Genomic DNA, 16,470 nt, shown 5'->3' with positions numbered 1-16,470 from the left:
TTTATGCCTGGATTGACTGTAAAAATGACTTTGTTCATAACATTATAGCTTGATTTCTCGGTGGTTTTTAAATGTTACGAGTTCGGATTTATTGTGCGTATATTGAAAATATTCTTAGTTTGAGTTAGCTATTCCTAGAGATAAAACAAGTGATTTTTGTCAAAACATAACTTTTGTATTACAATTACTACTATATGTATTGTTAGAATTGAAAATGTCGCCCCTTACAAATTGTGGAAAATAAACATCAAATAATTTTGACAACGGTCTCAGATATTAGTACTATATTAGCATCATGATTGTAATACAAATTAATCAGTCAGATTATATTTACAACGTCGACACGGCGGCATTCTATAAATAACTCTGTTTGAATATGAGAATGCACATTGAATTTGGCATTTCGTAAGTGTACACTAACATACTACGATTACGAATAATTCAACCAAAAATAATAAAGTAATGAGCACACGCAAGGAAAAAATAAACGATATATGCTACTGCACTACGCATGTAGCTTGAAAATGTACCAACATGTTCTGTCCGTACATGATTAAGTATTTGAGAAGTTTTTCATAAAATGTACATCTTTCGGCTTGTACACAGACAGTAAATCCTCCTCTGTTGTCTGCGGCTGAACGCTCGTAAACTAATGATTACCAGAAAACAATTCGCATAAATTTTATCCCATTAAACACTTGTAAATTTTCCGAACGCATTGTTCATCTGTGAAATCGATAGGAAAGTAAATCAAGGTAATGTATACAGAGGAAACATGTGATCGAATGATTTGATATCTATCCCTATGTGAGGAAGGAAAGCGTGCTTTCCACTGATAACCTCAAATGACTCCTGGTCTCGTTAGCCAAGGAGAACATGTGTAGGCTGCTTGACAGGGGGTCGATCTGTAAAGTTTTCGTATCGTAGATGTGGAGTCATTGTCCGAAAATATTGTTGCAACTTAATACATGTATGTTACTGAATGAAGAACTCAAATCCAAAAGCAGCTGTGATACTGCGTAGATAAATTGAATGGCTACACACAAAGTAACCTCGTCACACAATGGAAAACATATTTCACCTGTTGATATTTCAAATTCTGTGTTTTTTTCTAACACTTGCCATCATAATCGTATACTTAAAGTTGCATTGCGTCAAGTGAAAATATGTTATAAACTTACAAATCAGATAGCGTTACAATTTCCACTGTTGTTGCTTCAGTAAATGAAATCTAGGATATTTGTAACATTCTAGGTTCTTTTTGATAAAAGCAAAGCTTAGTTCGTAGGTAACATTATCGACAAAATGTAGATGCCTTGTCAAAACTTCTAGCTGGTGTTCATGTACTATATAGTGAGATTGCAGTTTTTAATGGCTTCCGTTTAATTGCCGGCAGTAAATTCAATCATCCTTTGCGTCAAATGACTCATAGATGGAATTGTCAACGTATCCACACTCTAGGTCTCGGCTACTACAGGATGTATCTTTGAAGGAAACTTTAAGCGTTTTGTTGGGTTCGCTTTGCATGCTTTCAATTTTCCGATCAACGGTTGACTCTCTTATATCGTCAATCGACTCATAAGCAGCGTTTTCAACAAATCCGCATTTCGCAGCTCTTTCACCATTCCTTGATGTACAGTTGTTATTAAATGACCCATAAACGATATTGTCCACAAATCCTGCTTCTTTTTTATTCCTTGGATTTCTATTCAGAGTACCGATTGTATTATGATATGAACTGTCTGTATCCGATGTTTTGGCATCAGAAGTTAACTGTTTACTGACACCAACAGTATGTTTCCCTTGTTTATCAATCTTAGATGCTGCAAGTTCACTTGTGAAAATGTTAGTGTCACTGTTATCACCATTTAAATTGCCTGTTTTGCTTGCAGCGTTATTGATGACAGCATAGAAATTGCAAGAGTTTTCCTTCGCGTCAAATGTATCTGACGTCGAAGACTCGCAATCTCTTTCCCCCGAGGAAGACTCGTAGACGACGTTGTCGACGAATCCTGCGTGCCTGTCGTCGCTAATGTTGGTTGTATTTCGGCTCTCAAAACTGTGACTATCATGGAGAAATATGTCTGCAGTTTCTCTGTTCTTGCCATCGGCAGTCGTATGTTCATCGTCGATAGCACCATCAAGAATATTGTCGACAAATCCGGATTCCGCGTCCTGTTCGCGATTGGAGATCCATTTGTCATCGATTGACTCATAAATTGTGTGTCCGGTAATCTCATCTACTTCGGCTCGAGCACTGTTAATGGGTATGCCTTGTGCATCTTTGTATTCTTTATCCGACTCTTCGTCATTAAATTTCAGAATTCCCTGTTTTCTAACTAGGACAGAAGGCTTTGTCCGTTCCGTCATTTCAATGACACTGCCAAACCTTATTGTTTTTTTCACAGCCTTCTTTGGATTCTTCAATTCTGAATCAAGGCTTTGTCCACCCTTTGAAGCTTTAGCTTTATTGACTTTCGCATACAGCGTCGATATGTCTACCAATCCATCCTCTGATTTTAACTCTGTCCTCGGACAAGGTTCAATACGTCTTTTGTCATCATATCGCGTTTCTTGCCATCTGGCAGCTGAATTCACGTTGGATGACAACTTTTGCTCATTTTTACTTCCACTTCTTTCATCAACGTCATCGTCACTTCCACTAGACTCTTGTCCAACCGTAACATCGCTTCGTTTACTTTTCATGATGTATTTTTCTACTTTCTCTTTGCTGAAATTAGAAATTAAAGTAAATTTTCTCTGGAGATGGTAATCAGATATTGTAAACCATAATTAAAGATGCAAGGAGCATTAACGGGGCCCACGCCATTGACAGCAGAAGCGCAAAACTGTGAAATAAAGTGCTTGCAGCATAACTATTGGTGGCATGTCTTGTTTAAAAAAGGAAAGGAGATATACAAGATATTTTTCAAAAGTTCATCATAGCTGTCAAAGTCATGTGACAGCTTGCAATGTTATGTGCAAGCATTTAGGGCGCAGGGCCTTCATGGCACATGCCAAACTTCGAGTTAATTGGCTCTTCGGTTCTTTAGATGCAGCCATTTTAAGATTTTCGGAAAATCAAATATGGCAGTCAGATCACATGCCCACTCGTAGTGCTAAGATGAACTCTGTGCCAGGTTTCAGAAGCAACGATTTTGTAGATTAAGGCTGATAAAGAAATGGATGGAAGAAGAACTCCAGTAAAAACAATATGGCCCACGTCCATATGGCCTTGGGACCCTAATTATGAGTCTGTTAGCCAACTCAAGTATACATTAACTAAACCTATACAAGTAATGTAACCTCATGGCATGAAACGGTCAATACAACTTCCAGACATCATGCAATAGTGCTTCTCAGACTGTAAATTAGTACACAGGTCCCTAGTGACCACAGTCATTAGCAGGGTTACTTACCTCTTTCTTCTGTATTTCAAGATCAGGATTAAAATAACGATGATGATGATCAGTATGATTGATACACAGGACGTGATATAGGCGTGAACAACTGAAATGAACAAAGAAAGTTAACAAGTTCCATAGTATGCTACTACGTTATGTGTTGCAAAGTTTTGACTGTAAGTTGATATCGTGAAATTGCTCGATGTTGGGATGGCATGCGTTTATACAAAGGTTGTGCGCAAAGTTTCCAATTGATATTATCGCCTGGCAATTTACACCTTGCAGAATGCTGGATACTGTTGAATGAAAATGATCACTCGAATGGGCATCTATTATCGCAATCTCAAAAAACAAACAAACAAACAAACAAACAAACAAACAAAAAACCCTAAACAAACAAAACTCAGCTGCCTGTTCTATATGTTGGTCAAAGAATTTTCTAGAAGCTGTTATAATTGTAAAATTGTATCGTTTGTTTCAATCCTTACCGCTGATTGGTTTCTGTTGACCTTGATTCATTGAATTTCCAAAGTGCGTTACCGGCGCAGATGGGGACATTCTCAATTTGAACGTGGAATGCTTTCTTTGACTGGTCCTCTGGTGTACGTCAGGTAGACTGGTCATTTCAGATACTTTCACGTTCATCTCAATCGTATCAGAGGTGGTGACATGCGTAGATCTGCTGGTGGATGAAGTTCTTCGGGTAATGGCATGTTGTGATCTATTGCCCTCAGACTGTGGTTGAGGGACAGTAGTCGTTAGCGTCTTCCTACGTGTGTGTTTCTGAGTTTCCAAAGTCACATTGTTTTCCGTACTTGCTGGCCGTAATGTGGTTTTAATCACTGTATTGATGCCATCATAGACAGTGGCGAGTCTTCTGGTAGAACGAAGTGTCTTCATTGCTGTCGACGTCGTTGTTCGATATCTCCTGCCAGATGGGGATTTTGTTTCGTTGGTAGCTTGTTTTGATGCAGCCTTATTGAACTTTCCTGGTGTCGTGAATGCTTTCGCAATCCGTGCAGGATTTCTTACTTTTGAGGTCGTCGTAACTGTGTCGTATTTAACGTCAGAAATTACTGTTTCCTTTTGGCTTATAGTTTCTGTTATCCCCCTCCGTGTTGAGATGATCGTGTAATTTCCTAACGTTGTTGTGTAGTTCGTAGGCTGTAAAGTTGGTATGATTGGAGTTGTAGTCACAGCCATATCTAAAACTGGTGAAACAATGACAAATGTGAAAAATCCACATGTATCATATATCACATATTACAAAAATAAAGTATGGCAGAAATCCTCTTTACTATGGCTTATCAGGTCGTGCACAAATAATTCATTATAATTCTGTAATTTCTCTTCAGCAAACTTAAATTTTTCCTCTTACATTTGAACTACATGAAAATTGAACATCAACTTCATATTTTTCAAAATAGAGTACTGTTGTGGTCGCTTAATTGGAAACGCAAGTCGTTTCTGAAACTTGGCATTGACATTTTACTGAACATCATAGCTACCTTCAAAGCGAAATATAAATCCAAGGTCATCTCCTTGACTACCGATGTTCAACTGAATGAGAAGTTCGTTGGATGAGCTGTTTAATGGCTTTGGTAGTGATGAACTAGTAAAAGTAGCGATAGTAGAGCTATAGTCTTCTATCCCATCCTTCACAATCACCAAGTCATTGTCTTGTAATCTCAGCATAAGAGTGGTTAGCTTTACTATGTGTCCAGGATCCACTGTTATTGTCCAAGTACACGATTGTTCGTTGATATAGTTACCGGGGAAATTTGGTGAATATATGTATCCACTGGAATCAGTGTGGTGTCCGCCACAGGCACCGAAAGATGCTGAAAGAGACAAGTTCATATATGGTCACCACATCTGCAGAATTCGTTCATTTGATTTCGTACAGGGGACCACTATTAGACATATCAGATTGGTATTTCCCTTTCAACAATAACCAATGAGTTGTCAATAACCTCATTCTATTCACACAAGGCACTGCAAGGATGTGCTTTAATAAGTTCTTTTCGAGGGTCTCGGGAGGATATATATAACTCATATCATTTCAACTTAAAAGAGTGTTTGTAGTATTCATATGTGCATCATCAAGCGATAAGCGATTTTGACATGAAAGTGGACTTTTGTTTACATACTGAGGAAACGGTGTGATGCTCATGGCATAGTAAAAAGCACGTTTGTGGAAATGTCGGAAAAGCATCGTAATGACAGATAAGAAACCATTCAAATATTTGGCACTTGTTCTTGTCTGTTTTAGCTGTTTTAGAAAATATAATTGATTGAAAATATCTCAGGACACGAATATGTAAGACACCGAGAACTTACTGTTATAAACGTCAAATTGCCAATCTCCTCCACAGCCTTGTTGGTAAGGCTGATTGGACAGATCACCTGCGCATTTCTGTGTTTTGTACTGCACGACAGGCGTATCTTCTAAGATCGGTAATCCTGGAATAGCCTCTCCATAACGCCAGTAATCAACAGAGTCATCGCCACAGTGACACTCATCGGCACTCTCAAGGACTGCTATAGTCTTTCCCCGTTCCCGACATACTTTAACACAAGCTTGTATAGTGGTGTGGTTCTGACTTATGGGCCAACGTGCAGGAGTGGGAAACACTCTGGTGTGATTCTCCCTGTAGCGACCAAGGAATCCTGGAACTGACAGGCAGTACGAAAGAAATATGACGGTAGCTATGAGATACACTATACCCTCATGCCAGATTTAGAGCTGTCTTACAAAGTAGACACCACGTTGTTATTGTATCGCATATTGTTGTTTATTGTTAAACAGCAAGCTGTTATTCTTCATATTATGGGACAAGCTACAATGTTGTCATTTTTCTGAAAATACAGAACTGGTTCATATCAGTCTGAGTTATACTCCCAGTGTTTGATCTTTCAATATATCTAAAGTCATTACCTATAAAGCTTTCCATGGCTTTTACTTGGCTGTTCATGTCGTAAACAACAACAACAACAACAACAACAACAACAACAACAACAACAACAACAGCAATAATAATAACAATATATCATTTTTCTACCACATAGAAGGATATCCCAGTACCGAATTCGGCGAGAGAAAATTACGTGATTAGTAATTTGGTCGAACACATACAGATAAAGTAGGCTACAGTTACACCTTATAGTATTTTAGTTAGTTGCACAGAATTTCAATCAAACAAAAACAAAATCAAGGCTACAATGATATCAACTGAACTTCTTAAAAGGCAACAACATGTACTACCCATTACATTTATACTTTGCATGAATCGTCAATTAAATTAAAAGTTTGACTTACAGAAACATGTTATTGCCGCGGCTTGTCCGTCACTACATCGGCATGGTTTGCCCCCATCGTTCCACTCTATGGTGCAATCTCGTAACGATGCTGAGTGTGGATTACACTCGATATCACAGACAGAGAACGCTATGTTTTGTACCTTAGAATATTCCTTCGCCATATCAGACATCACAGAAAAGTATCCTGACCGATATAAAATCATTTATGGCAGGGTTGTCACGATAACATTTGGTGTGATTGATATGCAAATGACTTTTATATGATTATGGATGTTTAAGAAGTGATTGTCGCAATAATCTTATGTGAAAACGGTGAAATTTCAGGCAATAACAGAAATTAAAACACGACGAATCCAACACCTACTGTGATGATGAGGAATATCACATAATTGTCATCGTAAGACACGCTTTGTATTTGATGACCTTGAGATGTCAAGTTTTATTCCGCTTCATTGTTGCGTATCTTACAGTGTTTAAAATTCATCAATATTAAGTTTGTCAAATGAAATGACACAGCCACCATTACCTAATTGTTTACAAACAGCTCTAGCCACCGTAAGATTCCATCCTGCACCATTTCTACACATGTACTTCCACGAGTTCTCTCCATTCAGTCTAACTTCAACTTTTCCCTGGAACGGCGCCATACCACTCGATAAACGAACCTCGACTGGAATTATGACAAAGTAAAGTTTTGATTTTGCTTCCGTCAAAATAAGAAAGTCGCCTACGAATTCTGAATAAACATCAACAGCCACTGTGAACGTTATCGTCAATTGTAGTCATTTTCCTTGGACGGACTTACTTTCTTTGCTTTTTGTTTCGTTGTTCACACACCTGTCGTTTCTTCAAATTGATATTCTTGCTCTGAATGTGAGTCAGTAAATCGGTATCGCATTTGTGTTTAATGCTGTGACGTATATTATCGTTTCTTGCTGTCTCATACGTCCAGAATCTAGTCACTGTATTCTGTAATGCATCTACGCTTCATACAAAAAGTTCACGGCTCAGTTGTATACACGTTTACGTTGGAAGGTAGTGCAGCGACGGAATCAACTTTGTGATTGAATACCGAGACATCGGTATCCACTAGGCAGACCGTCGCGGTTCTCTGGAATACCTAAAAGCTCAGCGAATTAAATCCTTCTTCACATTAAAATCAAATTAGGGTGATTATTTAAACAGTGAGGGTCGCATATTCACAAAAGTCAAGTGCAAGCCGTTTATATCCTTGAGCGTGTTCCAGGTCAGAGCCGTTCATAAACGTACGTGGCAAACATAGCTGAAAGACTTGAAGAATCGACATAATATAGGACTTTCTTGAAAACAAGGGAATTCTACATATTGGGAAACAAGGGTTACATTGTTGTGCGACAACTTACCGAGGAAAGACCAGAATACCTAGCCCTTATAAAAATCACCTTAAAAATTGTAAAACAAAAATACGAGAACTATTATTTCATTAAAAAAACAGAAACGGTAACTTAATTTAAACCCTTTGCATGACGGACCTGATGATAATAAATCTACGTTTTTGAAGCCTATAGCTTAGAAGTTTAGACGGTTTCTCAAAGGATTAATCTTGTTCTGCTGGCGCATCTGTGACATTCAATAGATTCAATTGAGTCAAACTTGCAGAAAAATGTACTTTAAGACTAAAAGATTTGAGGATTCTTTGTAAGTACCAAGCATATCTGTAACAGGATATATGCATGCTGATCTGGATGCAGTACTGTGTCTGAATTTATCTTTGAACGGCTGTACAAAGTTGTTTCCTTTCGGTAAGGGGTTTGCCATATTTACCAATGCAGCTAGATGCTCGTTTCCTTTTCACAGTCACGTGATACGTAAATACATTCCCCAACTTTCAAATTTGTCAAATAGCTAATAATTACCCTCAATGACAATTGTCAAAAGCTGCTTGATAATCGACTTTTCTAAATCATCATTTCGAAAGATGAATTTGCAAATGGTTTGACTCAACATTCTGGCTTACAATTGTGTTATCTGTGAACGCCGTGTTTCCATGGCAAAGCGTTGCAAATCCTGGAAGTTGGATGTGTAATGATGTATTACTCGTACCCTAACTGTTTTCATAATTTCTCGACATCCTCAACGTTGATTGTCTCTGATCGCAGAAAGAAGATTACCTGTAACAACGCACATACGTTGAAAACATATACTGAAGAGGTCATAAACGACCTTGCATGCTGTAACTGCCGGCAATCCAAACTCTGGCACGAATACAAGTCATTTGATATAGGTAAAATGACAATGGTCGCTCCAAGCATCGGAAAACCTTCAACACGTCCTGCTTACTTGTACAGGTATTTTTATCAACATCAAATCAGCACAGCACGAAAACTTCAGGTGATAGTGCTCTATCTGTCAGACAATAAGAGATTCTGCTTACCTGATGCATTGACAGCGAACAACGCTATACAGTAAATGATACCACGAATTGTGTGGTTTAGTAAAACACGCTTCATTCCCACCAAATTGTATTCGTAATCGACTGACAGTGTAAAGGGGTGATCGACTTCGTCTGACTTTCCATGCAAATTCACCACCACTATATGGTTACACTCTTCCGTTCAATTATATTTCAAATGTTGTTTCGTATGAGGAAGTTGGCTTTTATGGCGTGATTGAGTGACGTGATTCTTCATGAAATATTATATGTTGTGGCATTTGCGCTGCAGATCTGATAGTTCCATCGACAGAGAAAACGTATGGCCATGTATTCCTACGGCAGACGGGTATAGCCACTCAATCGTGGTCAAAAGATGTCTATATTTGTCATTGTTAACTTCTACATAGACATTTCAACAAAAGCTGTAACTTCCATGCATACATGAATTTCATTTTGTGATCGGCATTGAATATATGTCATACGTTCTCGCTTTGCATCTTGGGTACTATAGGTGAACTGAAGAGGTTGGGCAATTGACTTTTGAATAATTATGTAAAACAACGAAAAAAATGGGTGATTTGAATAGATGCTTGCATGGTGCATCCATAACATGCAGATCATTGATCGCTTATTACAGGGTTTACATATCAATTACGCTCTATCGCCATGTTCTTGTAAAATGGGAAATGGTAATCACTTTGCATGTTTGGTGACTATTAACTTCTTGGCCATCCGCTGTGTGCGTTTTGTCCCCTTGCCAAGAACAATGAAACTCGCCTACCTAGCCAACTTGAAGACACTTTTCACTTACCCTTAGTTTTGATACACATGTATACAATTACTTAACCTCTAACCCTTGTTGGTTCCTATGGAGAGCGACAGGGGAGAAATGACGGTATGTCTGACCCACTTTTTCGTATACAGAAAACTAGCAACCTTTTAACTCTTTGAGCGCTGTAATATTCTCCCGCCTAAATTTTAGTGCAAAATTTTACCAATTTTCATGAATTTTTCTGTATTTTGTTGATAGCTTGGACCAAACGGACATCACATTTCATTTGCTACAGTTTTTTTTCTCGAAATTGTGCCAAAAATCTGAGAAAAATTGACTCGGGTTTATTTTATAAAGGGGAAAAATAGACTTTGGCACTCAAGCGGTAAAATGAAAAAAAAATCAGCGCATGATGAGGGGATCGTAAGGCTTGACCGTGAAATAGAAAACGTTGAATGATAATAAAAATATTGAGAATAGTGAATGAATCAAGTAAAAGATTGACACTGAATTTCAGAAATTTCTGGTCTTATTATGGCACCGCATTTTGGTAGGGGTGCGTACAAGTTAAAGTCAATGAAGAAAGAGGGACTAACAAAAACGAAAAACATTTCCTACTGAAATCACGAAAAAGAACAGGAGATTATCTTTTACACGAAAAATGTTCGAAGTCAAAAAGCAGAATGAGACCAAAGAGACACGTCAGACAAAATTTACAAAATTTCAGACAAAAACCAAATGGGATAGAAATTAAGTATTAAGGGAGAAACTGACAAAGAATTATCCGGAAATGAGACCATACTCACTTTGTAATGCCCATGTAATGATCAATTTCTGTCCCTTTTACAAAGTTTGCTATGTGAAAGGTAACAAGGGACCAACATTTTAACTTATTACACAATAATGGATAAGACTTTGCTTATTGTTCACATCCTCAAACAACTTGTAATGAACCTTTATACGGTACTTAGTTTGGAAGAGAATAAATAGCCTCTGTAAGAACGCCCTGTGATCGGCCTCTTCGAGTATTACATTGAATGCTTTGGTTGGGCTAGGTTGTGATTCCTATTAGGGGTTTTTTCTAACGTAGTCCCTGACTCAAATTGACAGCGACTAATCCGCGAAAAGTTTGACACTTTGTTTGATATCTATCGGAGACAATGAGTATATACAAGCTCATTATCACTAATATGAAATTAGTTTACTTTTCATGAATAATTCTGAGATACAAGATTAGCCAAGGATTAGTAATTGATCAAAGCTCTATACATATGGCATATAGAGGGCGCTAAGGAAACATCTTTCGCGGAATATATACCAAGATATTCATTCATTGTTTATCGTAATTATTCAGTGGTACGATGAAGTTGTTTTCTTTGAGTAGCCATGAAGTTTATCCTTATTTTTTCCACGAACGTAAGTACTGTGATCGCGTAATGAGTCTGGTAGGTACATGATCTGTTTACTGTTGGCCAAGCACTGACAATATATAAAAGATAAAAATATATCAACAGTCATGTAAATATTCTGAACTTGTGAACGCTCCCATGATCCTTCGTAAGATGCATATCTCACGACGGGCACTGGTCACTTTCTTCGGCCGGGGGTGGAAGACGAGGAGTTTTTGCGGACATTAAAATGACTGACCCTCTCATGGAAAAAAATAAACTTATAACATGACTGGAGTGACAAAGTTACTGAAATGTGACTCTGCGTTTCGCGCTCTCTGCGGTCATCAGACCTTTTATAAAAGATTAATGTCTGTTTTTTTTGGCCCTGATTTACATTTTATCTACAAAGCGTAACCGGTTAGCTAATCTACGTGTTTCTGTATTGATGATATGTCATAGGATGTTTCCTCAGCTTTTTGGGACTTCTTTGTGATGTTGTCTGGTAGGAGCTTTTGGAACTGTGTATTATCGAGTTGATAAAAGTTCCTGGTTTTGTCTGCAGCGATTATCATCTTATCAGAGTTGTTGATTAGTTTTATGTCGTTCTTCAGTTTCTTTTGGAATTCGCATACGCTTCGGAACTTTATGTTGTCGATCTTCAAATGGTTTGATTTCTTCGATCTGGGTTGGGCATTTTCTGGGTTTAAAACCGAATGTTTCCATACCTTGTGCTTGATCTTTGCTTTCACCCTTTTTCAGGAAAGCGTGGCCTTTCCACCGCACGTGTTTGATTACCCTTTCTGTTGTTTCAATGAGCTTCTTTCTGTACGCATTCTCTGATGGTAAGGTATATTCTTCGTGGAGTAGTCGAATTGCAAACGTTCCATCATCACTTCAGGTTGTAAAATGTATACTGTTACCTGTTCCAATTTTGCCACAGTTACCATGGAAAGAGAAAAGGTAACCAGTCACAGATTTTAAACCAATGGCCGCTTTTTAAAAACAGCGCCCTCACTTGGCATTTTGAATACCAAGGATCGCCCCTTTGAGCATATATGGGCATATTTAGATAACAGGTTTGTTATACCTTTAACTTGAGTACTCGACTGTCGCAAGGAGCGATCTATGTAAGTAGGTTAAAGAGTACTCGCTGGTTGAGTAAGCACTCGATGCGATCATTCCGCAGAGTGATTTGTACTTCAGGATTGAATGGAGTGACAAAGTAACTAAGGTTTGACTAATGCGGTCATCAGACCCCGATTAGTTGAGTAAAACATTTAAGAAAGAAGCATAATTGTGATATACTATTGTGCCGCTTTCTCAACAAGTTAACTAATATTTTGTTTGGTAAGTGAAGACTCTGCTGTCAGAACATCTAAGTAAAGGCCTGCAGACTACAGTTTAACAGCAAATACTAAAGTTTAAAAATCAACAACCGACAGACGTTCAATACTTTCACTTTGTCATGAACGTTCACGATTCATACAAGGCAAGGGACAGTGAAACAGTTGAAGAGATTATCATATACAAACTGTAGTGAGAAGCACGACACCTCCCAGTATCTCATATGGAAGTATGATAATATTTAGGCCTATATCAGGTTTCACCACACGTAACATTTTCCCTCTGTTCGTTTTTGCGCTTTATCTCATCAAGTAGGTATATAAAATCAGTTTGAGGTGGCGTTGCACATAACACAGCGTAGTTTGCTCAAAATTGCTGTTTGCTAATATTCAGTCAATTTTCATTAATTTTTGAACCAAAGATTAAAAATATTGGTTTAGTTCACCTTTCACTCACCCTTGAGCTTCCTTTCTAAGGAGCAGCACTCAATAAAATCGCTGTATGTGTATAAGTTGTGCATGACATAGGCGGCCGACCAGGCGGCCGGCCGGCTAGGACGTCCAATATACTAGGAGTATATAAAAGGGGAAGGTGGCCAGCTTATACAGCCAGTCCTCTCTACACGGCTGTTCATGGCGACATTCGGGAATCTCAGCAGGAGTCCTATGCCGTTGACTTATTAGCATAGATCATATAGCTGCAATAGTTGACCTCTGCATACAGCCGTTAGGATTATCAGACAGATGTTACTAAGCTTTCATTGGTTGAACACTGTGACGTCAGACTATATGATTTATGCATATAAGTCAAGAGCATCGGCATGCAGGTGGCTGGTTTCGTTTGTGTTTGCGTGGTATTTGTAACATGTGTGATGCGCGCTGTGATTGGTGCGCCAAATTTTGAAGGTCCGTCCCACTTGGCTCAGACGATTAAGAAGATGCATCCCGCACGGGGTAGTTAGTGGGAAGTAACGCACCCGTCGGAGCGCAGGATGATATCTGGGCTGTTCTATCAACAACAACCTAGTTCGATTGTTCGCAAATGGGCCGGGATAAGATAGGCGAGGGATAAAACGGCATCGCATCAGTGACGTGCACAATGTTCCTGATTACGTTTCGAGTACAGATAATCAGAAATGATCAGTGATCCCCATTGAAATATTGGTGAGCGAGCGTTCACTCTCCACGGAGATAGTACAACAGTTAAATAATAGAATGTCAAAACTAAAAACAGTAGCCTGTAAATGTAGAGACAAAAAGGTTTCGAACACCTCTAACACTGTCCCATGATACCTTAAAAAGTAAACGATCAAAGTAAAACTTAAGTTGCCCACGCGGAAATAGTTGAAAAATGCAAGTTTAATCGAATAATAGAATTTGTCACTACATAAATTTACAAAAAAATAGGATTTGCGTTCCTATGATATAAAACAAGCATGGGGTCTCTGAAGTTACACGAGCGTATATAAATAATGGCAGACCAAAATATTTCCATTGACAATAATTACGTGACACATGAGTATTAATAACTCCTTTACTAGAGTAAATAAAGCAAGACAATTAATTTTAATAAAATGAACAAACAATGTGCATTTTCAAGTAACACTATACAATGACAAAGAACAAACTCAGGAATCTACACAAGAATTACAAAAAAGTTAGATAAAGTAAAACTTTACAAGTGCAACTTTGGAGTTAATTTGAGTTATGACAAGAATGATTCGAGATGGGTTGTTTTGTCGGACTGTTATGCATTTCAAATTGTGTAGGAGCAATGACATGACCAAGTCAAAGTAAGTGATTTTGGTATGATTGACAGTTGACATCTTTCACTATCGTTCCTGTGCTCCTGGAGGTGAATGCCATGGGTTATAATTGGTTATTAATTATAGTCAGCCCTTCAGAACTCTGTTGAGAGAAAAAAAGGATATATATATCAAAATATATGCAAATATATGCAAATGAACTAATTATGATATGGGAAACTCATGAAACTTTCAAAAATGTATCCCAAAAAATATAGCAAAATGTAAGTATGATGACTCATGGAATGCTCATTAAGCAAAAGCATATATGTTAAACGAAACTTGGATCAAATTCATTCCATTCAGTTTTGTTGATGGCTTAATATAGCTAATTATAAGATGAGATACTCATAAACTTCAAGCATGACTTAAAGTAAGTATAGCTGCTGAAGCTTAGAAGTCCTATCAAATTAAGTTACAAATATCACATTCACTTTCAACATATAGGCCAAGCACAGAATTTCATTTTGTACAAGTTTTAAATCAGAGTTACATGGTCATCATAAATGTGTTAGTAAATATAACAAATGTACTCCGAGAAGTCCAATCAAATGAATTTTGATACATTGCCTTATTAAAGTTTCATTAAATATGCAAATGATTTATTGAATAAAATGTCAAAGATATGAACCTTTTACTGCAACTAACACTAGATATGATCAGCAAAAGGTAAAGGCTAATTTAAATCGATGCACTGAATATTGATATATAGCCTAATTACAGACATTAATTAAACATGAAAATGAGCTTGACATAAAAATCTAACTCTTCGTGAACCATGTGTTTTGAACGCTACAAATGAAAATGGAAGCCAAGAAAACAGAGAATGAAGGGCTGTACTATTTACATTTGTGAAAACGTAAATTCCGAATCTGTTGAAGTATAGAACTTGTGAAATGATTGTGTTGTTGTTATTGTCAGGCCCGGCACCGTTATGCCAAATTTAGCAGGAGAACACTCACTAGACGAGTATTATTGCAATATAATTGTATCATATTGTTGCACCAATATCGATCCATTCCGATGCTAGAATCTGCATGCCAAAGCTGAACTGAACGGAACATTGCAAGTATAATGTAACATATACTAAACAAAAGTTACTATTTTGCGACATTGTCAAATCCCCACCTGTTGGGCGTACGGTAGCGATCAAATTTGCAGCTGCCGGAATACGATGTCCGATCAATTTCTCTGCACTCCCGTCCCCGCGGAAAACACTGATAAGTGCATTACACGGAATAACCAAAGAAAAAACCCAAAAAACCCGAAAACTAAACAAAACGCGGTAAAACCTAGCTTTTATACCCCATACCAGCGGGAACAGAACTATTGGTTCATAGATCATGAAGCCCATTGGCTATACAAAGTCTTCAAAAGTCATGCGTTAAAACAAAGTCTGTTTTCGATGATATTCACATGGTTACGTTATACAACTTTAGAGTCCTATTTGAACATCAGGCTACATGAAAAATACGAAACAAATAAAAAATATAACGAACAGCTATCGACAATTTCACAATCTTGCAAGACAATTAAGACATACGGCTGGACACTTGGGCGATATAGGACACCGTTCGGACCTCCGGCCCATTCATTTTGTCAAATTGATCCGCTACAGAGTTGTTGTTCATTCGTAAATGTTCATGACCCCGGGACGGCTATCGGTGTTTTGATGCATTCAGTAATGATTGACAGATAAATGTATCAAAGTTAACAAATTTTACAAATTTCACGTAGCTGACAAATCCTGTGATTGGTAGCGTTTAGATAATAGTTGCCGCGTTCTCGGAGTTCAGTCTGTTTTACCCAGAAACGAACCGCTGGTCTCCATAGTTACGATGCAAATTTTGGCCTTGAAGTGATCAGTATTTCAATCCGTGGTTAATATTGTGTTAAACATTATAACTCAATCGTGTTTTTGCTGTCGTTTTTAACATTGCAACTTTCTGAATAGTGGAATTTCACTTGCAGAATGGACGTCTTTCATACGTTTATGATTGCGGCTTCTTGGATGGTTCTGT

At 37.9% G+C, this 16,470-nt stretch overlaps 1 protein-coding gene across 1 annotated transcript; it reads right to left on the bottom strand.

The window, feature by feature from the left end:
* Window positions 1-53: 53 nt before the first annotated feature.
* Window positions 54-9,581, bottom strand: LOC139132872 (uncharacterized). The gene is made up of 8 exons (XM_070699227.1): window positions 9,139-9,581; window positions 7,252-7,395; window positions 6,724-6,909; window positions 5,745-6,080; window positions 4,913-5,245; window positions 3,893-4,615; window positions 3,420-3,510; window positions 54-2,731 (listed from the first exon to the last, which is right to left on the bottom strand). Exons 1-8 carry the CDS (start codon window positions 9,212-9,214, stop codon window positions 1,402-1,404), a joined length of 3,219 nt encoding a protein of 1,072 aa, XP_070555328.1. The 5' UTR covers window positions 9,215-9,581; the 3' UTR covers window positions 54-1,401.
* Window positions 9,582-16,470: the final 6,889 nt, after the last annotated feature.

Source organism: Ptychodera flava, chromosome 5 (genome assembly GCF_041260155.1).
Source record: "Ptychodera flava strain L36383 chromosome 5, AS_Pfla_20210202, whole genome shotgun sequence".
NCBI lineage: Eukaryota > Metazoa > Hemichordata > Enteropneusta > Ptychoderidae > Ptychodera > Ptychodera flava.
Note: the sequence above shows the minus strand (reverse complement) of the source record. Positions and strands in the feature narration are given on the sequence as shown.

What these genes read in the sequence shown, in the direction of transcription:
- LOC139132872 (XM_070699227.1), bottom strand. Translation starts at nt 9,214, where the DNA reads ATGAAGCGTGTTTTACTAAACCACACAATTCGTGGTATCATTTACTGT. An exon ending in AGCTGTTTGTAAACAATTAG is followed by an intron (nt 6,910 to 7,251) that starts GTAATGGTGGCT and finishes TATATCGGTCAG; the next exon opens with GATACTTTTCTGTGATGTCT. An exon ending in ATTTATATTTCGCTTTGAAG is followed by an intron (nt 4,616 to 4,912) that starts GTAGCTATGATG and finishes TTGTTTCACCAG; the next exon opens with TTTTAGATATGGCTGTGACT.